At 43.0% G+C, this 22477-nt stretch overlaps 1 protein-coding gene across 1 annotated transcript in view; it reads left to right on the top strand.

Annotated features, from left to right (window-relative positions):
- LOC310774395 (nephrocystin-1-like) overlaps window positions 1-20451 on the top strand; it is a 54943-nt gene extending 34492 nt beyond the window's left edge. The window contains exons 11-20 of the mRNA XM_083634463.1: window positions 1690-1818; window positions 4506-4580; window positions 5778-5888; window positions 6071-6153; window positions 10390-10466; window positions 14014-14113; window positions 17999-18111; window positions 19092-19165; window positions 19658-19702; window positions 20141-20451. Of these exons, the coding sequence (XP_083490589.1) occupies window positions 1690-1818; window positions 4506-4580; window positions 5778-5888; window positions 6071-6153; window positions 10390-10466; window positions 14014-14113; window positions 17999-18111; window positions 19092-19165; window positions 19658-19702; window positions 20141-20419 (1086 nt within the window). The 3' untranslated portion in view covers window positions 20420-20451. The remainder of the gene's footprint in view (window positions 1-1689; window positions 1819-4505; window positions 4581-5777; window positions 5889-6070; window positions 6154-10389; window positions 10467-14013; window positions 14114-17998; window positions 18112-19091; window positions 19166-19657; window positions 19703-20140) is intronic.
- Window positions 20452-22477: the final 2026 nt, after the last annotated feature.

The raw sequence follows: 22477 nt of genomic DNA, 5'->3' as shown, positions 1-22477 counted from the left end.
CTTCCTCTGAGAGAATAGGCCTTTTTCATAGCAGCCATTTGTTGTCTAAAAGGCAGGAAGTAACACAGGTGCACCAAGACTTCCTCTGAGAGAATTGAGTTGGAGTTGATTGATCGATACTTTTTGTAGGTGTTTTAGGTCCAGACGTCATTGTGGCTCATCTCTATAAACAGATAACTGCATTTGAGACATTGTCAGACTGGAAACAACGATGGAAGTGGAAGTGTTGGTGCAGACGTCCGCTCTACATCGGAAAGCCCAAAGTATCAGCCGTCTGTCTCAGAGTCTTATTAGTCATCAGCCTGAGAGACTCTGGGTGCCCAGATTGGTATTTGTTTGTCTGTGTGTTTTAATGGACCAGGGCAAAGCCTCTTAGCCTGGTAAACCAGCCGGTCACGTCAACTCACATTTCAGAGAACGGGGAAACCATCTTTTCTGCCGAGAAACCCCGCTGATGTAAACTCCTGTACTTGTTTAATTGTTGTTATTGAGTCTATTTCAGCAATAACTGCACTTTATGGCTGCTTAAACTCGACGAATGTTGACATAACTACTCGAGGTGGACAGGCACGGAGGCAGCCATTACTGTTTTTCCAGCAGCATTCCTGATTGGCCGGTTACGATATCAACTATGAGGCTGGTCGCTGATTGGCTCGTACGCTTTGCAGTTTCTGCAGAAAGCCCTCCCAGGGCTTGAGGCCAGACGGTCTGGTAGAACGAAATGTAATGTGAGTTCAGTTTACCAGGCTAAAAGCCTCTAGTCATTAATTAATGCTTCTGTTTCCTCTCCTCTCCTTTCCTCTCCCCTCCTCTCAACTCTCCTCTCTCCTCACCCCTCTCCTCTCTTCTCCTCTCCTATATTCCATTCTCCTCCTCTCTCCTCTCCTCTCTTCTCTTCTCCTCTCCTCTCTTCCCTTCTCCTCTCCTCTCTTCTCCTCTCTCCCCTTCTCATCTCTTCTCCTCTCCTCCTCTCTCCTCTCCTCTCTTCCCTTCCCTTCTCCTCTCTTCTCTTCTCCTCTCCTCTCCTCTCCTCTCCTCTCCTCCTCTCCTCTCCTCTCCTCTCCTCCTCTCCTCTCCTCTCCTCTCCTCTCTTCCCTTCTCCTCTCTTCTCTTCTCCTCTCCTCTCCTCTCCTATCTTCCCTTCCCTTCTCCTTTCCTCTCTTCTCCTCTCCTCTCTTCTCTTCTCCTCTCCTCTCCTCTCCTATCTTCCCTTCCCTTCTCCTTTCCTCTCTTCTCCTCTCCTCTCTTCCCTTCTCCTTTCCTCTCTTCTCCTCTCTTCCCTTCTCCTCTCTTCTTTTCTCCTCTCCTATCTTCCCTTCTTCTCTCCTCTCCTCCTCTCCTCTCTTCCCTTCTCCTCTCCTCTCTTCTCTTCTCTTCTCCTCTCCTCTCCTATCTTCCCTTCTTCTCTCCTCTCCTCCTCTCCTCTCTTCTCCTCTCCTCCTCTCCTCTCTTCTCCTCTCCTCTCTTCTCTTCTCCTCTGCTCTCCTCTCCTATCTTCCCTTCTTCTCTCCTCTCCTCCTCTCCTCTCTTCTCCTCTCCTCTCTTCTCTTCTCCTCTCCTCTCCTCTCTTCTCTTTTCCTCTCCTCTCTTCTCTTCTCCTCTCCTCTCCTCTCTTCTCCTCTCCTCTCTTCCCTTCTCCTCTCTTCTCTTCTCCTCTCCTCTCCTCTCCTCCTCTCTCCTCTCCTGTAGGTTCGTTCTCGTCAGGTCAGGACGAGTGTTTGTTTCACCCTGTGGAGCTGCAGGAGGATTCCCACTCCTGGTGTTGGAGTTCAGGTCCTCAGCAGACACATTCGCCTCTGTGCCTTCGATGGAACTCAGGTGGGGCTTAAGTGTGAATTCTGCTAGACATAATAATAATCATAATAATAATCATCATCATCATCATCATCATCATCATAATAATTCATTTAATTTATAAATCGCTTTTCAGTGACCCAAAGACGCTGACACAGTATGAGTACATAGAAAACAAGATAACAACAGGCAACAGATACAAGTAACAATTAACACATCGACCAGGGATCTATGGAAACAGAGGGGAGGGAGGGAGAGTGTGGGAGGGACAGGGGCCAGACGGAAGAGAGGGAGGTGGGGAAAAATAATTGACATATGAACTGTCGCACGGAAATGAGAGACACGGAATCCTGACGAGAAAATGTTTTGAGCTTTTATAATCCGTGCGGTTTTCTACTTGCAGAAGTGACCGTTATTTTTGAAAATTCCACTTTGCCGCCCAGCCGCGTAGTTAGAAGATTTAGGATGTGCACGGCCAGGCGAAAACTCACCACTCAGGAGCCTCCCGAAGGGACGTGTCTGATGCTGTGACATCACTTGGCCGCACGGACAATCGTGGAGATAAATGTACGCTTTTGTCTGTCATGAAGCCATTTCCTTACAGGTCCCTGCAAAGTAAAGTTGGCTGAATCAGAGCTGCAATGATTAATCGATTAATCGATTCGTCAATCGACAAAAAATGTATCGCTAACGATTTTCATAATCGATTAATCGTTCAGACATTTTACGATTTTTTTTTAACTAAGATTCTCTCGTTCCAGCTTCTTAATTGTGAATATTCTCTGGTGTCTTTAGTCTTCTATGACAGTAAACTGAATATAGACTTGAAAGAAAACACTTTAGGTCCAAAAACCAAAGTAGGCCACTGGAGCACACGGATCCTTTTATAAAACTTTTTTATTGAAAGACTAACGTTTCGACGCCATGCATCTTCATCAGAGTTGCAGAACAATGAGCATTTTTTTTCATATTTATTACCTCCCTCCAATCAGAGCCAATCCAGTCCAGGCTGGAGAGGGAGGGAGGTGAGAACAAGCTTGATTGACAGAAATGATAATTCATTTACGAGTTATATTCTACAGGAATCAGAATACATTTTCAATAAAGACACATTTACAGTTATATGTAAATAACAGTAGGCTAATCACAATAATAATAAAACCCCCATAAATGCCATCAACAAAGTAAAATTTTATTCTAGGGATGGGAGAGGGATAGGGAGTGAGGGGAGGGACCAATATGTGCAGGACGGCGGGGTTTCCACCTGGAGTTAAAAGGAGGAGAAACATGTTAGTCAGTGTAAGCTCCAATTAACAATGCACAAATAAAAGTGAATTAAGGTCTACAACAATAAAAAACCTACCCATCATAACTTGAGAAACATGAGAAAACAACCACCAATTCTTAATTCATTAAAACATAACTAGAAAAAATAGACAAATATAAGCCTCATTTTTTTAAAGAAAAAGCAAAAGAAATGGGCATTACTTTATATACCAATATGAAACTATAGGAAACAGGTGAGGTTTAATTCCTCATTTAAACCTAAAGGTTCAACTGTGTTCAGTTGTGTGATTGAAACGATTATTTGAATTCAATCAGGAGACTTGATGGATAAACAATGATTTATTATAATGATGATGAATGATCTTTACCGAATATTATGATGAGAAAGTTAGTTAGTCTCTGGAGCTTGACACCACTGGGAGATATCGAGATCGAGCTGGATCAGCTCGAGCAGCACAGCCATATATACCCCCCAGTGGAGTCAGGATACTGGTGCTGGTGAAACCTCTTGATGACTGATGGATCAGGGATTTGGCGGAGACGGGGAGGTGGTGGGTGTGTGTCAGCCAGCAGGATGAGAGAGACTGAATGAGACACAGAAAAGCATATTTATGCACACATCAACCATGTGATAGGCTGCCTAAAGGGGAGTGCCACAACGTGATAGGCTAAAAGTGCAGGTGAGCAAAGGTGTATGAGGTGATGTGTTGCTATGCTATTGGCTTATGGGAAACTAGGAGGCAACCACTGATTATTCAATTATCACCAGGAAGCTGACAGGTTACCAGGTGAGCAAGCAGGAGAAGTGCAGTGACTGTGGAACCGGTGAGGATCAAGATCGTCCTGTCTGAACCTTCGTTAAAAACTCCACTAGTCACTTTTGGGCTCTTTTGTGATGTTCTTTTTTTTTTTTTTTTTTTTTAGACTAAATGATTAATCGATTAATTGAAACAGTAATTAATTGATAATAATCATTAGTCGCAGGCAGGCCTACATTTTTATTATGGCTCCGGCAGCGTTAGCCGAGCCGGAGGAATTATGGTTTCAGGTTGCCCGTCTGTACGTCCCTCCAATGTTCCTTAACACGATATCTCAGGACGCCTTGACGGAATTTCATCAAATTTGGCTCAAACGTCCACTTTGAATCAAGGATGAACTGATTACCTTTTGGTGGTCAAAGGTTGAAGTTGAAGGTCACTGTCTCTGTCACAAATGCCATTTTTGAGCTTGTTAACGCCATATCTCAGGAAGGCCTTGAATGAATTTCATCACATTTGACTCAAAAGTCCAAGTCTGGACAGACATGGATGTCGACTGCTCACTTGTTTGGCGGAGGCATATATCTGCGGTGCGGTCATTCTAGTTCTAGCTAAAGTTGTTTGGACGTTCTGTCTGATAGTGAAGGGACTGTGTTTGTGTTGCAGGTGTTGAGTAACATCCACACGGTGAGGGCGACCTACAGCTCCAAGAGCCCCAAGACCTGGAGCTTCTCTCCCAGGGTATGAAGAGGCAGGAGTCCACACAAATGCTTCTTTTTTTGTTATCTTTTTTTTTTTTTTCAAAGAAGAAAAGAAACAGACATTGCAATGACAGACACAAAGAATCATATACCTAGGAGCAAATCAAAATAAATAAAAAGAAGTTCATCCCTCCCTCCCTCCCTCCCTCCCACCCATGTGGCGTCCAATGCCCTCCCCTCCCGCCCCACGTTAGTTCTATATAACAGTACAATAATCATCAATGTATGATTAATTAGGGATGCACAGGGAAACATCCCTGCCGATACGACGGAACAATGATGCCCCAATTACGCCCACATGTTCCATAGTTGACTAGCTATTCAATGCCAGTAATCCCCGGTGTGAGGGGATGTGAGCGCGCCAATTCCGCACCAGGAGAAACCCGATGCTCCCCGAAATCAGGCAGAAAAAATAAATTAATACATAAATAAATAAAAAGATGTGGGATACATCGGTATCGGCAGTTGGGCATGAGAGCAGGAAGGCATCGGCAAATTGGACGTCGACAAAAAATCCCACACTGCAATAAAACCAAAATCATTGAAGTACAAAGTATTACCAAACTTGAGGATGTTCAAGTCAGCAGCTGTTTAGCAACAGAAGCCCTTCTGTTGACCACACGATCATCTCAGTCCACACTGCTCTCTTTCTTTACCTCAGGTGACAGAGACTTCTGTTGACCACACGATCATCTCAGTCCACACTGCTCTCTTTCTTTACCTCAGGTGACAGAGACTTCTGTTGACCACACGATTATCTCAGTCCACACTGCTCTCTTCCTTTACCTCAGGTGACAGAGACTTCTGTTGACCACACCATCATCTCAGTCCACACTGCTCTCTTCCTTTACCTCAGGTGACAGAGACTGCACTCAAACCCAATATAAAACCCTGCTTACAGTAACCCTAAGTATCATGCTGTGGTTTGAATGTGTTGATCTCATCTACGAAAGACGCATGGAAGTATGTTGGCACCAAAGGTTGCCAGCGAAACATTTGTGGCCGCTATTTGGGGAACCCTGCCATAAAAGTATGGAAGTTGGATAACCAGCCCTGTTCATGACTTCACATTTATCTGACTGATGATTCCTTCTACAGTGTACATGCCATGACCGTACCATAAGTGAAAGCAGACTTAAGTGTTTGTGTGTGTGTGTGTGTGTGTGTGTGTGTCCAGGTGACCGGTGTCCTGCCCACCCTCCTAGACGGAGACTGTTTTCTGCGCTGCAGCTCTAACTCTCCTGACCTGGGAATCCTCTTTGAACTGGGAGTTACCTTTATACGGAATGTAAGGCTTACACACACACACACACACACACACACACACACACACACACACACACACACACACACACACACATACACACACACACACACACACAGGCGCGCACACAGAGAAGCTGAATTTGTCCAACTGATTTGTGTGTGTATGTAAAGCGCTGGTGTGTGATGAGCTGTGTGTGTTTTTAGTCGACAGGAGAGAGAGGAGACCTGAGCTGTGGCTGGGCCTTCCTCAAACTGACCGACGACACCGGAAATCCACTCCCCGCTAGGTACACACACACACACACAAACACACACACACACGCACGCGCACACGCACACATTTGAAATATTTATTTATGTCAACATAAATACAAGTATGCAAAGGACATAAACTGTAATAGTGCAGTCAAATGCTGGGAGTCAGTCAGTTACATGAGTGCCCAGGCAGCAACCACAATAATGCATACACATAAGAAACACACAGGGTGATAACATGGCAGGTTGATATATACAGTTATACTGTAATGCAAGAGAGCGGTCAGTATCCACTTCATGGGTACAAAAAGCAGCTCCTCCTCCATATTGACCGGCTGCCGATAATAGTAGATATTGAACAATATCTCACTAACTGTTTGGCCCTTCTCTTTGGGAGACCAGCCATGTGAAGGCCTCTCATAACCAGCTTATGGACATGACCTAGGGTACCAATTATGAAAACTAGAAGTTTACACCTGTAGCCCAGCTGTGAAATGGTCTGTTCTAGCTGTTGAGACACACACACACATACACACACACACACACACACACACACACACACACACACACACACACACACACACACACACAAGCAACACACACACACACACACACACACACACACACACAAACACGCACCATATTTGTTCATTCATATATTTTACTTGATTATTGTTGGTTGCATTTAATTAGGGCTGTCAGCGTTAACGCGTTAATCGCGCGTTAATGCGTGCCGATCATAACGCGTTTTTTTTTTAATCGCATGCTGCTATTTTGTCCCTTCGTCGCACCCGTACTTGTAGTCAAGCCGTTGGGTTTCCTGTCTCCTGCTTGTGCAGGCAGGCATGGAAGAGAACGACAGCAATACGCTTCTAAATGGCTCGTTTTACTTTAAAAAACTCCTCAAATGGCACAGTGGATAAGTCAAGAGCTGTAGTTTGCACCTTGTGTAAAACGGAATTAAAATATCACCGAAGTACATCGAGTTTGGGGCGAGCCATCACCTAAAAGTAGCTAGCGGCCAGCTAGCAGCCAGCTAGCAGCCAGCTAGCTAGCGCGAGACTCATCGCTCATTCTTCCTTCAGAGTCTCGGATGCGCGGGTCCTCTAACCACTGGGAGGTCAGCTCCAATGGCTTCACGCAATATACACGTTATCAATACACAGTTTCCAATACCGAGCCATTATTCACATGGAAGTGCCAACGTTTTTAGCTCAGACACAGCCTTCTTCGGCTGTGTCATTTTGGGTTTCGACTGCTCCACAGCGCCGCCGCCGGAAGTATCGGTTCTAGATATATTTTGTAGACATTGTTACCTCCTGTCTACATTCCAAATCTAAAATTCAAGATCACAAAGTACATTTATTTGCATTCATTTGATTCCCAATCACGACACACTGGTAAGAATGATTAATATCTAATTAAAAATGCTTCGAAATGCAAAATAATGGCATACAAAGATGCGATTAATCGCGATTAACTATAGTTAATCGCACAATTAATCGCGATTAATAAAATGAATCGTTTGACAGCCCTACATTTAATACACCCTCTTTGCATTGCTCTAAATTATATAATCTTTTTTCTTTGCTGTATCCTATTTCTATTTGGTGCTGCACTGACCCTGTTGACACAGTATAGTTGCATCTGATCTGATCTGATCTACTCTGTGTGTATATGACCTATGATCTGATCTGATCTACTCTGTGTGTATATGACCTATGATCTGATCTGATCTACTCTGTGTGTATATGACCTATGATCTGATCTGATCTACTCTGTGTGTATATGACCTATGATCTGATCTGATCTACTCTGTGTGTATATGACCTATGATCAGATCCCCCCCCCCCTATTTTTTTTATCCCACTTTTATCCCCCATTAGTGCTAATTTTAATTTATTTATCCTGGTTGCTGCTCCACCCTCTGCTGATCTGAGGAGAGCCGAAACTGGCTCCATGCTTCCTCCGAGACATGGGCAGTTAGCCAGCCGCTTCTTTTCACCTGACAGGGGAAGCTTCACCGGTAGGACATAGCACGTGGGAGGATCACGCTATTCCAACCAGTTCCCCTCCCTCCGAACAGGCACCCCGAATGATCAGAGGAGGCACCACTTCAGTGACAAAGATATTGCATGTTTTGGTGAGGGGTTCCTATATGAAGGAAACCCCCAGGGGGCACGGGGTGAACATGCAAACTCCACACAGAAAGGCCCTTTTGACAACCCCACCCGGGCGGTGGGCACTCGAGGACATGCAGACAAGCACGCACTCCTTCAGTGCTCACAGCGTCCCAGGTGGGAATCAAACCCAGGACCTTCTAGCTGTGAGGCGACTGCACCACCGTGCCCCCCTTATGATCTGATCTGATCTACTGTGTGTGTAGGACCTATGATCTGATCTGATCTACTCTCTGTGTGTAGGACCTATGATCTGATCTGATCTACTCTGTGTAGGACCTATGATCTGATCTGATCTACTCTGTGTGTAGGACCTATGATCTGATCTGATCTACTCTACAGTATGTGTGTAGGACCTATGATCTGATCTGATCTACTCTCTGTGTGTAGGACCTATGATCTGATCTGATCTACTCTTTGTGTGTAGGACCTATGATCTGATCTGATCTACCCTACAGTATGTGTGTAGGACCTATGATCTGATCTGATCTACTCTCTGTGTGTAGGACCTATGCTCTGATCTGATCTACTCTCTGTGTGTAGGACCTATGATCTGATCTGATCTACTCTACAGTATGTGTGTAGGGCCTATGATCTGATCTGATCTACTCTCTGTGTGTAGGACCTATGATCTGATCTGATCTACTCTCTGTGTGTATGACCTATGATCTGATCTGATCTACTCTCTGTGTGTAGGACCTATGATCTGATCTGATCTACTCTACAGTATGTGTGTAGGACCTATGATCTGATCTGATCTACTCTCTGTGTGTAGGACCTATGATCTGATCTGATCTACTCTTTGTGTGTAGGACCTATGATCTGATCTGATCTACCCTACAGTATGTGTGTAGGACCTATGATCTGATCTGATCTACTCTCTGTGTGTAGGACCTATGCTCTGATCTGATCTACTCTCTGTGTGTAGGACCTATGATCTGATCTGATCTACTCTACAGTATGTGTGTAGGGCCTATGATCTGATCTGATCTACTCTCTGTGTGTAGGACCTATGATCTGATCTGATCTACTCTCTGTGTGTATGACCTATGATCTGATCTGATCTACTCTCTGTGTGTAGGACCTATGATCTGATCTGATCTACTCTGTGTAGGACCTATGATCTGATCTGATCTACTCTGTGTGTAGGACCTATGATCTGATCTGATCTACTCTACAGTATGTGTGTAGGACCTATGATCTGATCTGATCTACTCTCTGTGTGTAGGACCTATGATCTGATCTGATCTACTCTGTGTAGGACCTATGATCTGATCTGATCTACTCTGTGTGTAGGACCTATGATCTGATCTGATCTACTCTACAGTATGTGTGTAGGACCTATGATCTGATCTGATCTACTCTCTGTGTGTAGGACCTATGATCTGATCTGATCTACTCTTTGTGTGTAGGACCTATGATCTGATCTGATCTACCCTACAGTATGTGTGTAGGACCTATGATCTGATCTGATCTACTCTCTGTGTGTAGGACCTATGCTCTGATCTGATCTACTCTCTGTGTGTAGGACCTATGATCTGATCTGATCTACTCTACAGTATGTGTGTAGGGCCTATGATCTGATCTGATCTACTCTCTGTGTGTAGGACCTATGATCTGATCTGATCTACTCTCTGTGTGTATGACCTATGATCTGATCTGATCTACTCTCTGTGTGTAGGACCTATGATCTGATCTGATCTACTCTCTGTGTGTATGACCTATGATCTGATCTGATCTACTCTCTGTGTGTAGGACCTATGATCTGATCTGATCTACTCTCTGTGTGTATGACCTATGATCTGATCTGATCTACTCTCTGTGTGTAGGACCTATGATCTGATCTGATCTACTCTCTGTGTGTATGACCTATGATCTGATCTGATCTACTCTCTGTGTGTAGGACCTATGATCTGATCTGATCTACTCTCTGTGTGTAGGACCTATGATCTGATCTGATCTACTCTCTGTGTGTAGGACCTATGATCTGATCTGATCTACTCTCTGTGTGTAGGACCTATGATCTGATCTGATCTACTCTCTGTGTGTAGGACCTATGATCTGATCTGATCTACTCTCTGTGTGTAGGACCTATGAGCTGCCAGTGAATGGTGGCACTCCCTATGAGAAAGATGTAGCGATGGAGGCTTCAGTAACCAGAGGAGGTAAGAAGGAGCAGCAGAGCTCATCATTCTTTAGTTTAGTTTATTGGACAGTTGATACAATACATGACAAATTATGTTACACATCATAAAAATGTAGTTGTAATTGTGTGGTCCTTATACACAAACATTATCATCATTACCTACAAGTACAATAATGCACAGACTTTGTTGTGAGGAGATTCATGTAGGAACTATTTTCTTTTCATGTAGGAACTATAGCTAGCAGCTAGTAGGTGTAGTTCGGCCAAAAGAACATAGTTCCTCCATGAAACTGCTCATAACAAGGTCTGTGGATTATCTTGAGTAACCGGGTCATGATTTCTGGAAAGAGACATTGCTGTTGAGTTTCAAATGTTATTTCTTTGGCACTTTGAGCACCACAAGCCGAGTGCCATCCAGTTCCATTGTGTTGGAGAGAAGGCAGAAACTCTGCAGCCGATATCTCCAAAACTCAAGCAACTAACACAAAATGATATAGATGGATAAATATCACTACAGGAGAGAGGGAATATGTGTTTTGGATTTTAGGGTGAGCTGTTGCTTTAATGCATAAACACAAAACTGAATAGCACACATATAAACACAAAACTGAATAGCACACATATACACACAAAACTGAATAGCACATATAAACACAAAACTGAATAGCACACATAAACACAAAACTGAATAGCACACATATAAACACAAAACTGAATAGCACATATAAACACAAAACTGAATAGCACATATAAACACAAAACTGAATAGCACATATAAACACAAAACTGAATAGCACACATATAAACACAAAACTGAATAGCACATATAAACACAAAACTGAATAGCACACATATAAACACAAAACTGAATAGCACACATAAACACAAAACTGAATAGCACACATATAAACACAAAACTGAATAGCACATATAAACACAAAACTGAATAGCACACATATAAACACAAAACTGAATAGCACACATATAAACACAAAACTGAATAGCACATATAAACACAAAACTGAATAGCACACATATAAACACAAAACTGAATAGCACACATATAAACACAAAACTGAATAGCACATATAAACACAAAACTGAATAGCACACATATAAACACAAAACTGAATAGCACATATAAACACAAAACTGAATAGCACACATATAAACACAAAACTGAATAGCACACATATAAACACAAAACTGAATAGCACACATAAACACAAAACTGAATAGCACACATATAAACACAAAACTGAATAGCACACATAAACACAAAACTGAATAGCACACATATAAGCACAAAACTGAATAGCACACATATAAACACAAAACTGAATAGCACACATATAAACACAAAACTGAATAGCACACATAAACACAAAACTGAAAAGCACACAAACACACAACTGAATAGCACACATATCAACACAAAATTGAATAGCACACATAAACACAAAACTGAATAGCACACATATAAACACAAAACTGAATAGCACACATAAACACAAAACTGAATAGCACACATATAAGCACAAAACTGAATAGCACACATATAAACACAAAACTGAATAGCACACATATAAACACAAAACTGAATAGCACACATAAACACAAAACTGTATAGCACACATAAACACACAACTGAATAGCACACATATCAACACAAAATTGAATAGCACACATAAACACAAAACTGAATAGCACACATATAAACACAAAACTGAATAGCACACATAAACACAAAACTGAATAGCACACATATAAGCACAAAACTGAATAGCACACATATAAACACAAAACTGAATAGCACACATATAAACACAAAACTGAATAGCACACATAAACACAAAACTGAATAGCACATATAAACACAAAACTGAATAGCACACATATAAACACAAAACTGAATAGTACACATAAACACAAAACTGAATAGCACACAAACACAAAACTGAATAGCACACATAAACACAAAACTGAATAGCACATATAAACACAAAACTGAATAGCACACATAAACACAAAACTGAATAGCACACATAAACACAAAACTGCCTTCGTCTTAGCTCAATCTAATCGTATCTAAGATACAACTAAGATTCCAACCACAGATTTAGCTAATACATCTGCAAGCTTCACGTGTAGTTTTAGCTAATCACTACCTGCTGACGTTAGCTCTATTGCCAAATCTGTCTGTCTGAAAAATGCCATTTTAGTGACAGAATGCTCAGAAGATACTGTATGTGGCAAACTGGATGTGATATTTACTTTGGTGACTAAGGAGCGAAATAATCGTAATTTGTGATCACAATCACTTCTCCCATTGACTCCAATAGACTCAGGACCTGCTAGTCTCCTAAAGGGGCGTGGCAGGGGCCAAACCCAGGTGACACGTTTGGGGCCGTGGTGGCCTAAAGGTTAGAGAAGCGAGGTTCTGACCGGAAGGTCATCAGTTCAATCCTTCAGACCGGCAGAATAAATCTGGGTGAGGAAAGTGACACGGCAGCCCTTGCCCCTCCCTCATTACCACCACTGAGGTGCCCTTGAGCAAGGCCCTTAACCCCAACTGCTCCAGTGGAGCTGCTCAGTGGCCAGCAGATCAGACTGTGGTTGTACTGGTGAGCTTCCAGGTGTGAAGGTGTGTGTGAATGTGAACAGGACGCTCCTGAAAAAGACAGCATTGCTCTCAGTGAGACTCCCCCTGTATAAATAAAGGTAAAAAACAACACCACTGATACAGACAGTTGAGCCTTCTCGCTCTAAACAGTCTCTGGAGAGAAGCAGCCTTGTTTTCAAACTGGCAAGTGCATTTGTGAAATATCATCTCCTCTCCTGTCCTCTCCTCTCTTCATCTCCTCTCCTCTCATCTCTTCACCTCATCTCCCCTCCTGTCCTTTCTCCTCTCCTATCCTCTCCTCTCTTCATCTCCTCTCTTGTCCTCTCATCTCTTCACCTCCTCTCCTATCCTCTCCTCTCTTCATCTCCCCTCCTCTCCTCTCCTGTCCTCTCCTCTCTTCACCTCCTCTCCTGTCCTCTCCTCTCTTCATCTCCTCTCCTGTCCTCTCGTCTCTTCATCTCCGTTCCTGTCCTCTCCTCTCTTCACCTCCTCTCCCCTCCTCTCCTGTCCTTTCTCCTCTCCTCCTCTCTCCCCTCCTCTCCTCTCCTCTCCTCTCCTCTCCTCTCCTCTCCTCTCCTCTCCCCTCTTCTCCTGTCATCTCCCCCTCTTCTCTACTATCCTCTCCCCTCCTCTCCTCCTCTCCCCACCTCTCTTCTTCTCTTCTCTCCCCTCTTCTCCTGTCCTCTCCACCTCTCTTCACCTCCTCTCCTGTCCTTTCTCCTCTCCTCTCCCCTCTTCTCCTGTCCTCTCCTCCTCTCCTCTACTATCCTCTCCCCACCTCTCTTCTCCTCTCCCCTCTTCTCCTGTCCTCTCCTCCTCTCCTCTCTTCATCTCCTCACCTCTCTTCATCTCCTCTCCGCCTCTCCTCTATTAATATCTTCTCCCCTCCCCTCCTTTCCTCCTCTCCACTCCACTCCTCTCTTCTCCTCCTCTCCTCTCTCAGCTCCAGCTGGTGTTTTGCAGCAGATGCTGCTGGCCAGGCGGCAGCCCAAGCTGATCGTCAAACTGAAATCAGCCAAAAGTCGGACCAGAACCCAGCTCAGGTGAGAGAACCACTGGAGAGCTTTAACACACCCAGTGGATGATGTGTTCAGCCTTCAAGGAAAGATCCACCCTCACATCCACTTAGGCCCAATCCCAATACACCCCATGCCCCTATCACTTAGCCCTTAACCCTCATTTGGTGCGTTCACGTGTCCTGGTAGAGTGTCCCCATTCTTGTTGGGACAGAGGGCTAGGGTGAAGTGGTAGGACTATATAGCCCACCAAACAGAGCTTATTCAGAGGTAGGTTATGAGAAATCTCCCAGAATGCCTTGCGAATCATCGGCAAGATGGTGGCTAAGGCTAAAAGAAAACACAAATGTAAGCATTTTCTTTGATAGTAAAGATTTAAAAAAATATCCTAACCATCCTTTTATCTTAGTTTCATGTATTTTCAATGTATTTCCGATCTGCCATTCTCAACCTGTGGGCCGCTACTTAGCTTAGCGCTACAATGGCAGTCTATGGTACTTTTGCCTACTCCCGTTCAGATGCCCAAAATACACATTCCCACAGTGCCAGAAACACTCACATGTACACTCACGTATTCACCACGCCATGAAATAATAATCCAAAATAACGTGAAATGGTAATTTTCTTAGTAAATCCACACCGAGAACTAACAAAGAGTAACTGAACTAACAGAGTATGACCAAAGTTACTTTTTCGTTTGCCATGAGGCACATGTGCTGTGTGCAGTCATCAGCACAGCGCATGCGCCTCATGGCAAACAAGGAACTAACTTCGGTTACTCTTTGTTGATTTACTCTTTGTTAGTTCTCGGTGTGTGGATTTACTACGAAATGACCGTTTCACGTAAGTTTAGATTATTATTTCATCGCATGATGATGAGTACACAAGTCACAACATGTACATGTGAGTGTTTCTGGTGCTGTTGGAATGTGTATTTTGGGTGACTGAATTGGAGTAGGCAAAAGTACCATAGTCTGCCATTGTAGTGCTAAGCTAAGTAGCAGTGAGGGCTCTACCACAGTTTGTACAGCACGCAGAGTGAAGATAAAGGCATGTACTAAACTCTCAAAATGTTGGCGTATCCCTTTAAGGCTGATTTGTGCATCAGAGCCCATTTCCATGTTGCATTTCCCCCTTTGATGGATAAGCTGTGTCTCAATAACTTAATAACTGTGCAATTACTGTCTCAAAGCTTTGCTTATATAGATCCATATACAACTGTGCAATATCTGACTTCTAGCCTTGTTTGTAATCCAGTGTGGTTTGCATATACTTAGACTGTAGTGTACATAGATATACGATTCTATTTTTTTTCTTATATACATATTTATAATGGTCACTCTACCTCACACCTATTGTTTATAATGTAAATAGCCGTTTGGTTTAGCTTGTATGCTTAGTTTGCTTACCTTTTCTTTTTCCCTGTGTAAGAACATTGAGAGCAACATATACCGGAGTCAAATGACATACTTGGCCAATAAAGCTGATTCTGATTCTAAATAGATTTGATGTCTGGCAACAAACTGGTGGCGTCTGTCTGACTACTGATGATGAATCAGAATCTCCAAGGGTTGTCCCATTTCATAGGGCTAGATTTCAAGCAGTACCCCTCCTAACTGTTCTGGGGGGTTAGTCCAAAAACCCGGGGCATAGGGGTACAAGTAAGACATGGGATTGGCCCTTATTACACTGTTAGAACTCCACAGTCTTGTGATGTCTCCTCTTTTACGATGGATTAGGCATGGGCTATTCCCGGTTTTACCGGTTCGGTTCGGTGTACGAGCCCAAACCGGTTTGATCACGTGCGAACCGAAAAAAACAACAAAAATATTATATGAAAAAAAAAAAAAAAAATGAGGGTTAGGGATTTTTTGTATTAGCCTCTTCTCAAGTTGCACTAGTAGGGAAAAGTCTTATTTTGTTTATTATGTTGATGTTTGAAGAAAAGTTAAGCTGAATAGTTATGAGAAATAAAAACTGTGTTGTTACAGTTAAATGGTTCTGCTTATTTTTATTCAGTGTTAGTGCTGGTTGGCTTAGAGGTGCATTATAGCTACCAACTGCAGTCGCATTACAGTCATTTATGGGGTACACTATATATATATATATATATATATATATAGATATAGATATAGATATGTTTGTGGTAAAATTCGATATACCGGTTTGATACGTTTTTGGGGGAATATCGAACTGGTTTCAACATTTTCAAACCGACCCATGCTTACGATGGATTTCTCCCTGTATGATTGTTGAAGGTTTGGGACTGACACCAAAACCTGACGTTTACGTTGATGTTTGAGATGACTGAAACATTGTCTGCTGTCACACTCCATTGTAGCTTCTGGAAAGATCTGGGCGTGTGTGTTACATGGTTCTGTGTGTTAGAGGGGTCTGTGTGTTACAGGGTTCTGTGTGTTACATGGTTCTGTGTGTTAGAGGGGTCTGTGTGTTAGAGGGGTCTGTGTGTTACATGGTTCTGTGTGTTACAGGGTTCTGTGTGTTACAGGGTTCTGTGTGTTACATGGTTCTGTGTGTTACAGGGTTCTGTGTGTTACAGGGTTCTGTGTGTTACATGGTTCTGTGTGTTACAGGGTTCTGTGTGTTACATGGTTCTGTGTGTGGTACAGGGTTCTGTGTTACAGGGTTCTGTGTTTTACATGGTTCTGTGTGTTACAGGGTTCTGTGTGTTACAGGGTTCTGTGTGTGTTACAGGGTTCTGTGTGTGTTACAGGGTTCTGTGTGTTACAAGGTTCCCATGGCTCCTTGAAGTCCTTAAAAGTTTGTGCATTTGAGGGAGGGGGGGAATCAAGGCCTTTCAAGTAAAAAAATAGTGCTTTAATTTATATATTTTGTGCAATATAGTTCTTCTTTTGATAAATATATATATATATATATATATATATATATATATATATATATATATATATATATATATATATATATGCTGCCTTGAGAAATTGTGACGGTCACATGCGCGCATGACTGATTGAAGACAAATGATGCAGGTTGTACAACAGAAACCAAGGATCCACCTTGATCCTGTCTTGAACTACAGTATCTATATATATATATATATATATATATATATATATATATATATATATATATATATATATATATATATATATGTGTGTGTATGCCATGTTGGGTCCTGGAATGTGAGGGAATTGGGTCTGGGAAGGCCTTGAAAAGATCCTTGAATGTGATGTTTAAGAAGGAGTGGGAACCGTGCTGTGAGTTAATGGTAGTGTTGGGCAAGTTACTTTCAAAATGTAATATACTACATGTTACTAGTTACTTTCATTTAAAAGTAATAGGTTACTTTACAATATTACTGTCTGTAGAGTAACTCGTTACTTATTACACTACTTTTGCATTACTTTCACTGTAATAACAGCAGTATCAGAATGACATCGTCACCCCGGAACATTCCGAAAAATTATTTCAACCATCTTGAAGTCAGTGTAAACAATCCAAAATTCTAAATGTGATCCTTTTCCTTTGTTATTGTCATCTATAGTGGTTATTTGCATGATACACAGTTTGATTAGGAAATTATTTAAATATGTGCTTTGATTAAAAAAGTAACTCAATTTGTAACTTGAGTTACTTGACAAAGTAACTGGTATAATATTACTGAAATCCTATAAGTAATAAGTTATATTACTGAGTTACTGCTAAAAGTAATATATTACATGTAATATGTTACTTTTGTAATGAGTTACCCCCAACACTGGTTAATGGTATGATTCTTGTTTGTTTTAGCCTGAGCATGCTTTTTTCTTTTTCTTTTGTGTGAGAGGACATTGAGAGTTAAGCCAACCGGACCCAATTTCCTTGTATGTGTACATACTTGGCCAATAAAGCTGATTCTGGTTCTGATTCTGATTCTGATGTGTCCCCTGTCAGTGTCCTCCCAGACTCTCTGCTGCACTGTCTGAGCTGCGTCCACCTGCTGGCTCTGCACAGACAGCTGCTGGCTGACACACTGCTGATGGACAGGCCCACCATGCAGAGTGCAGGTAAACAAACACCAAACAAAACCATCAACAAACCAGGTAAACAAACTCCAAAAACAACAACAACAAAAATAAACCAACACAAAACCTGCACATTTCTTCTAGCGACTCCAGGAACAGTGCTGCTTTGCTGATGCTGTTATTCTCCATCTCTCTCTCTCTCTCTCTCTCTGCCCTCTCTCTCTCTCTCTCTCTCTCTCTCTCTGCCCTCTCTCTCTCTCTCTCTGCTCTCTCTGCCCTCTCTCTCTCTCTCTGCCCTCTCTCTGCTCTCTCTGCCCTCTCTCTCTCTCTCTCTGCCCCCTCTCTCTCTCTCTCTCTCTGTCCTCTCTCTCTCTCTGCCCCCTCTCTCTCTCTCTGCTCTCTCTGCCCCCTCTCTCTCTCTCTCTGCCCTCTCTCTCTCTCTCTGCCCTCTCTCTCTCTCTGCTCTCTCTGCCCTCTCTCTCTCTCTCTGCCCTCTCTCTCTCTCTCTGCCCCCTCTCTCTCTCTCTCTCTCTCTGCCCTCTCTCTCTCTCTCTCTGCCCCCTCTCTCTCTCTCTGCTCTCTCTGCCCCCTCTCTCTCTCTCTCTGCCCTCTCTCTCTCTCTCTGCTCTCTCTGCCCTCTCTCTCTCTCTCTGCTCTCTCTGCCCTCTCTCTCTCTCTGCCCTCTCTCTCTCTCTCTCTCTCTCTCTCTGTCCCCTCTCTCTCTCTCTGCTCTCTCTGCCCTCTCTCTCTCTCTCTGCCCTCTCTCTCTCTCTGTCTCTCTCTGCCCCCTCTCTCTCTCTGCTCTCTCTGCCCCCTCTCTCTCTCTCTCTGCCCTCTCTCTCTCTCTCTCTCTCTGCCCTCTCTCTCTCTCTCTGCTCTCTCTGCCCTCTCTCTCTCTCTCTGCCCTCTCTCTCTCTCTCTCTCTCTCTGCCCTCTCTCTCTCTCTCTGCTCTCTCTGTCCTCTCTCTCTCTCTCTGCCCTCTCTCTCTCTCTCTCTCTCTCTCTCTCTCTCTCTCTCTCAGATGTGATGTGCAGTCCTGTGCTGTCTACCTTCCCTGTGTTGTTGGACCAGTCAGACCTGCTGGATGCTGTCAGGGTCAGTAGGCAGAGCTTCATACTGGCATACATACATACAGTATTCAGCTGTCAGGTTGCCCTGTGATGATGCTTGTCAGGGGGACGACAGAGAACAACTTCACTGTGCTTTAGTGAACCTGACTCTTTTCTGACAGAATATTATGTCGACTTTGCCAACTTTGAATACAGAACAACAAGGAACAGCGACGGTCGGTGTTAACTTGCCCCTCCCTGTAGTGTCCAGCAGCACTGTTCAGCACAGCACTCCACATAATAACATAACGTTGACTTGTTTCATAATCCTTGAAACGGGTGTGATTCCAGACTCGATGAGGAAAACCTTTTGAAAATGTGATATCCATACTCTATATATCCATACACAGTTCAGCTTGTTGACTGGTTATGACTGGCTCACTGATTGGCTGACTTGTTGACTGGTTATATTGATTGACTTTTGGTACTCTGGCTGATGTGGAGTTTTATTGTTTGACTGACTGGTGTTTTCCCTCAGAGCGCCTGGCTGGATGCTGAGAGCAACATGAGCAGAGCGCAGAAGGTCAGACTCTGTGTGTGTGTGTGTGTGTGTGTGTGTGTGCACCTGCGCGTGTGCGTGTAATACCTATACTAACCTGTAGATAGTGCTGTAATGCTGCCTGTTCATGTGTGTCTTCTGACCTGCTGGCTTTTCTCTACCAAAATGTTAACATAATTCCATTCTGGTAAATCCTTTCTGGGTAACACTTTCATTAATGTTTAGCTAATGTTTAATAATGGTTAATTATGGGTTAGCTAATGCTTATTAATCATTAACTAACCCTTAATTAATGTACTATTATTGCAAAGTGTTACCATGTGCGTGTGTGTATACAGTACATACAGTTATTGCAGACTACTGACTTTGTGTATGAACCGTTCCTTCCTCCCTGTGTTTAATAACAGTTAATACTGTAAACTTAATCCATTAATTTGTATTATTATTATTGTTTGTTTGCAGAGAGACTTTCTCCATGTGAAACAGGAGTTCATTAAGACCTACATGTCATCAGTCTACTACCTTCTCCACTGCCCCTCGCTGCCGTGCCCCCGCTGGGCGGACCCGCCCTCCGAGGAGCAGCGGGCCAGAGTCATCTATGACACACTGGATGCCCTCAAACACGCCCAGCAAGCCTCCAGCCAATCAGGAACCCCGCAGGTCTTCCTCGAGCCCGCCCATCAGCACCTCGCCTTTGATGTCACAGAGTTGACCTTTGACCTCCTCAGTGTGGCGCGGTAACAGGGTGGGGATGAACACACGGCAACATCACTCAGTACATGGTACATTTTGATTGGAGTTCATTATGTTAAAGTAAAATTTGACTCAATATGTTAAATTAACTGTATATATTGGACATATTCTAACATTTTTTGACATCAATAAATCTAGCCTGACATCGCCAGGCCAATTCGCAAATGCGAATGAGTCTGGAAATTCTCTGTTCAATTTTGATTTCCATGAGCCCAGTCATCAATCAACATGCCCAGTAAAATGCAATCGAACACAATTGGACCTACAACCAATCAGAGCAACAAAACGTGTGACATAGCTCACGTGCTTCGAACCATCTCTGGCTCTCCTCTGTCAGTCAATGTATCAACGTAACAATATATTTGATAAACGGTTGTGATTGGCCCGACGGTTAAACATGAGCTCGCAGATTCGTCAGGTTCCCAGGCTACAATAAATCAATGCAACATTCATATTCAGACATTTAGGAAACAACGGGGCTTATGGGAAATGTAGTCTTAATGTTCAGAAACACTAGAACTTTACTACTGGTGTGAGAACAATCGTCTCCACCATCACAGTTAACAATGATATATTGATGCTTCAAAATGCTACAGCGGCTGGCCAAACTTTGAGTCCATCTGACACCTCCTACAGCTCTGACACCTCCTACAGCTCTGACACCTCCTACAGCTCTGACACCTCCTACAGCTCTCAGCAAACTAGAAAGCAGGTTCTTTTACTACATTGAAGCAGGTCATAGAAAGGCTTTGGACTGGGACCAACACAGATGCATGATATTCGATTTTATAGTGACGCTATCAGCACATTTTGAAACTGTTATTTATTTACAAAGCTTCTACTATTTTGTAATAAACATGTTGTCAATAACAAAGCTTGTACTATTTTGTAATAAACATGTTGTCAATAACAGAGGGTGATTTGTTCAAATGTAACTAAAGGTGAGAGATGCTCACAAGTCATTCTTTGCAAGTCAAGTCTCAAGTCTCTTATGGATGAGCCTTCTACAGTATCATCTGCTGGATGCCATCCGGTCTGCTTAGAACACTGCATAGCTAAAAGTAAGGAATTGTATTATCCTCACTCCTTTATCTATTAGAATATAGTATAAGCATTGATTAGTTGACATTGATTAGTTGACATAACTGACTTTCGGTCCATCAGCACCGGTGCTGCCCAGGGCGGTGTCCTCTCTCCCTACTTCTTCGGTCTGTACACCAACAGCTGCACCTCCAGTCACCAGTCCGTCAAGCTCCTGAAGTTCGCGGACGATACCACCCTCATAGGGTGGTATCTTGTCCCACCTGAGAACAATGGAATTTTTTTTTAAACTACAGTACCGGTAGTTTTATTATTTTTTACTTACAAACTGCCAAAAATGAGCCAACGAGATACAGCAGTGATACTTGATGCATGTCTCTCTGTATATTTTTTTATTTTTTATTTTATTTTTTTTATTTCACCTTTGTTTATACAGGGAAAAAGTCCCTTGAGAGCAAGCTCTCATTTTCAAGGGAGCCCTGGCGAGAGATGGCAGCATCTCACTCTACACAAGACCACTGTGTTTGAAACAGCTGGAGGCCTAACTTACTGTATGGATTTTTAAAGTCAATAACATTCCTTTACTTTATATGTACTGTATTCATGTAATAAATATACAAATGTCAATTACATGGTAATCTGCATGAGAAATAAAGAAAAAGGGGAAAGAATCGGTTATAATGATCATCTGCTTATAGTGATCAATTTGACCCGTCCCAAGGTGATCACTGATCACTAATAACAGGAGTGCACTGTACCATCAATCCCACAGGACTGAATGCAGCATTCATAACAGCTGTAAAGGGGGCATGCCGCCTTAACACTAGTAATGGTAATATATAATTATTCAAGCATCTTGATTGGTTGTGAGGTCGTTGCACAATTTTGTCTCAATTTTGTCTCTGTCTATTTGTGTGAGTCCACCAGGATTCACTCTTTACGGCAGTGGTTCTCAACGTGCGGGTTGGGACCCCACAGGAGGTCACAAGATCATTTGGGAAGTCG

This window comes from Poromitra crassiceps, assembly GCF_964638095.1.
Source record: "Poromitra crassiceps genome assembly, chromosome: 4".
Lineage (NCBI taxonomy): Eukaryota > Metazoa > Chordata > Actinopteri > Beryciformes > Melamphaidae > Poromitra > Poromitra crassiceps.
This window is presented reverse-complemented; position numbering and strand designations above follow the sequence as displayed.